This window comes from Limulus polyphemus, unplaced genomic scaffold (genome assembly GCF_000517525.1).
Source record: "Limulus polyphemus unplaced genomic scaffold, Limulus_polyphemus-2.1.2 Scaffold350, whole genome shotgun sequence".
NCBI classification, from domain to species: Eukaryota; Metazoa; Arthropoda; class Merostomata; order Xiphosura; family Limulidae; genus Limulus; species Limulus polyphemus.
In genome coordinates this window covers 364,724-368,864 of record NW_013665960.1, presented here as the reverse complement: position 1 = coordinate 368,864, position 4,141 = coordinate 364,724, and the positions used below count along the sequence as shown (strand labels likewise).

The window sequence follows — 4,141 nt, the reverse complement described above, 5'->3', positions numbered from 1 at the left end:
TGTAGCTTTGCGCGAAATTCCAAAACAAACAAACCCCATGCGGGTGTGTCTAATAATTCGACTCAAGATCATTAAAAGTTTCAACAAGCAACAGTTAAAAGCATTTTTGCATGAAACAGGTCATATGCCTTATACAAGAAAAAAAAATGATTTAAGAAGCAGACAAGCAATGTCAAAATAACTAGATTATTCCAGTAACCAGTTTAAAGCCACGAAATTATTCTAGCCATTTATTAACCATTTTAAATATAATGGGATTACACCAAGCACTTAGAAATCACTTTAAACATAAAGAGATTGTTTCAAGCACTTAGTAACAAGTTTAAACATAACTAGATTAATCCAGGCGCTTAGTAACAATTTTAACGAAGCTATTTCAAGCACTTAATAACCAATTCAAATTTAACGAGACTATATCAGGCACTTTGAAACTATTTAAGTGTTGTCTTTGACATTCATCTCATTCGTGGTCATTCGACTCTTTTTCAACCATAGAATCGACCCTAACTACTAATGAGTATGTACACATAAAAGTTATATACAAAGTAACCCATAAACACGGTTCCTCTAGGCTATAAACTTTGCTCAGTGGCTTCAAATCGAAATCGGTAAAAGCGAAGGTCGAAGCAGAAAACGTCATTTCCGGTCGCATAACAGACGGCGGGTTCCAGGTACTGGCTAGCTCAATGCGCAACAGGAATGAACATAAAATAAACTCCCTAAATCAACCAGTAGAGCAAGGTGGATGACATAACTTCTCGTCTACCAGACAGTAAACTGACGACAAGGAACATTTGAAGAACTTAATAGAATATTATTTAGAAGTTGTTATGCCATTTGATTGTCTCTCGTGCCTACGAAAACCCAATAGTACTGTGCCCATGGGTGATCCAATTGATTTTTATTATTGGACTGTCAGCTCACCTTCGCGGGCAGTGTTAATGACTGCCAAGGAACTTGGCGTTAACTTGAACCTCATCAAAGTGGATTTGATGACTGAGGAACATCTGAAGCCCGAATTTGTTAAGGTTTGTGATTTTATACATAGTGTCGGTCATAAGGCAAAATAACGTAACGACTCTCAAATAGTTTATGTATTCTTTCTGGAAAACGACATTTCGTCTTTTTCGGTTGCTAATTTATAACTATACATGTATTTTAAGCACAAAGTTGCAAAATATTTTGTATGTGCTATAGCCAATACTGTGACCAAACTATGAATTTTTGTATTATAAGACCTAAAGCTTACAACTGAACCACTTATACGTCTAACAGGAAGGTTTTAGTTTAATTTTAACATCTAGAAACATACAAAGTCTAACAACTGCATATATTATTGAGTTATCGGACGTTTCTGATAGAAAAATATTCGTAATATTACATCAGTTATTTGTGAAGGCGAGAAACTTATTTGCACGTTTTGAGTACTGTTATCTTCATAATGAAAAAAGACGTCCTTAATATCAACTAATAACAGTGAATTTTACAGCCACTGAAACGTATGTATCTGTTATTACAGGTTGGTGTAAGTTTATGAGCACGTCGAAGAATATATTAATATCGCCTTGTTAATATAACATATATACGCATTGTTAATATAACATATATACGCCTTGTTAATATAACATATATACGCCTAAATGTTAAGTGACTCACATAACACTGAAATTCCCCGTTTGTTTGTTTGTCATCACTGTATACACGTTTAATACAGGTTTTTCTAAAGATCAACCAAATCGATATATGGCTTCCTTCGTTGCTATTGCTGAGTATCACTAGTCGTATACAACAGAAAAAAAAGGAAATGTTTCATCTCAAATCTAGCTTATTCCTGACCTGGAAAATACTCTACGTCTACAAATATACTATGCAACAAACACTGTGAAAATTAAATATGTCAGACCATAGTTCTAACCCAGTAGGTTTTATTTCGAATCATTAATAACAGAAAGTACAGTAGTGCGTGTAATTATTTGAACACGTGAATGTATCCGCTAAAGTTCGTCTATGCTCTCTACCTGGAAGTGTCGACCTAGTTTTTCTTGCATACAATTGGAACACGACCTCAAAAAGTTGGTTTGCCTGAAGTATGTTAAATGGGGCCAAGAAAGCGAAATAAGGAGTTGTCGAAGATAATTTAGCTATTTATTTAAGCCACAGTTTAATATAATATAAAGACACTTGTAATGTAAGATGCTAGATTTGCTGATTTAATTTAGGTTTGTGTTCGTAGGCAAGATGCTTTTCCTGATCCTCGTCGTTTTTTTGTGCTTAACCAACCCGATGTTTATGAAAACTTGCTACTCACAGATCTGTGCAGGCTGCTTAAAACAAGTTTAACAATACATAAACCAAAGTCAGGCATTTGAATATCCCTACTGGTAAGTTAGGTAAGACAATAAATGCGTCTCTAAATTGAGATACTTTTGTGATTTCACTATCAACTTGAAAAGACATAAAACCTAAGTTTGAGGATAAACATATTGTAAACATACAATTAGCTAAGCTAGATTTATCTTCATATTTAAATCGTTGCTTTCCGTATCCGGAAGATTTTCTTTGTCTTCTGTTGTAAACGGCTCTAATTTTGAACTGATAGACTAGAAGAAAAACACCCAGTGAAACAGCACCCATCACATCAACTTAATGTTCATCAATTAATCAACTTGCTCCAAATAAAATCTGACCTGACCTCACACCTCTTCACTAAAAAACAAATATACGTCTAAGTTTCTAAAATAATACATACAAAGACTGAAAAACAGTTCTTGTGTTATTTCTTTTCATGAAAACATAAGTAAAATATTAACTAAAACAAAATTTAACCCAAATCATTGCAACAGCTAGGTTGCCACCTTTTAGGTATGAATCTAATAAAAAAAATCTGTTTTGAGTAGCTCATTAAATATTCTGTATATGGTCCGATTGAATATTGAATATATATTTATCTAAACATTACAACTGACTTAAAGAATGAGCTGATAGTACACTGTATAAAACAAAACTAGACTAGAGTTCTTTGTACTCCTGAATCAAAAATTAGATAAGAGTATGTTAACTTACTAAAAATATCTTGACTCAAAATGGCAGACTTTCAGGTTTTAAAGATAATTTTGAATTCCGGGTAGGAACCGAAACAAGTGTTTACTAAACTAGTGGCCCCTATTGGAGTATGGCTGTAAACTAAAATAAAAGTAATGTTCAACAAAGAATATTGACTGTAGCTAAGAACGATACGTTTCAATAAGTTTATAGTGTGGTTTGAGATGACATTATTACTGTTACTTGTTTTATAGGATTAAGTGTAAATGATATTTTAATATTTACCGAAGAATGAGGTTTTACTTCAATTCTATGCTACTTAACAAGGTGAGTAGCTTCGTCCTGTGTTACTTAACAAAATTGAGAAATTCATATATTTTATAGAAACGCCTAGCTAAGTTATTGGTCAAAATTAGGAAACAATTTCCATAACATGTGTCTCTATAATTAACCAAGAATTACTTAGTAACCATTTATTCATCCAACATATAGCCAAAAACAATTTTGATTTATTAATTTGTTGCATTTTTACTAATTGTATAAGTTAACTTATTTATTATTGATGCAATATTTATCTTACTTCAATAGAAATCTAAGACTTAGATAAATCCTGTGAGAACCAAAGTTTTCTTTGTTAGAGAATAAATACAAATATTCTTCTGTAGCACGTGAATTATGTGACCAAAGTGGTTATTAAAAATAGTACTAAATATAACTATGTTCTACAATGATGGCTACAAGTAAATTGACCCAATATTAAAAACTTACCCTTTATGTTCTATTAAGTCAGTTACTAAGAAATAGAACCAAGTTAAAAAACACACAGTATGTTTTATTAAGATGGTTACCAAGATTGAAAAACGTACGTTATGTTCTATTAAAACGGCTACTAAGAAATGAACACAACGTTACAAGAACACATTCCAGATCTACACTTAGTAACTGAGATATCGACCATCCATCAATAAAAACTTGTATTTTAAAATCCTGAGATTGAAGCAAGTTAAAACAAATTCTTACTTATAATGGCTGGAGACGGCTTAAATGGGTAATGAAGAAAAACTTTAATATAAGTTTAACATGACAGCAAATGTACAAC

General features: G+C 32.3%; 1 protein-coding gene across 1 annotated transcript in view; it reads left to right on the top strand.

Annotated features, from left to right (window-relative positions):
• The first annotated feature begins 690 nt into the window (after positions 1–690).
• LOC106457591 (glutathione S-transferase 1-like) overlaps positions 691–4,141 on the top strand; it is a 20,517-nt gene continuing 17,066 nt past the window's right edge. Inside the window, exon 1 of the mRNA XM_022383593.1 lies at positions 691–1,028. Within this exon, the coding sequence (XP_022239301.1) occupies positions 831–1,028 (198 nt within the window). The 5' untranslated portion in view covers positions 691–830. The remainder of the gene's footprint in view (positions 1,029–4,141) is intronic.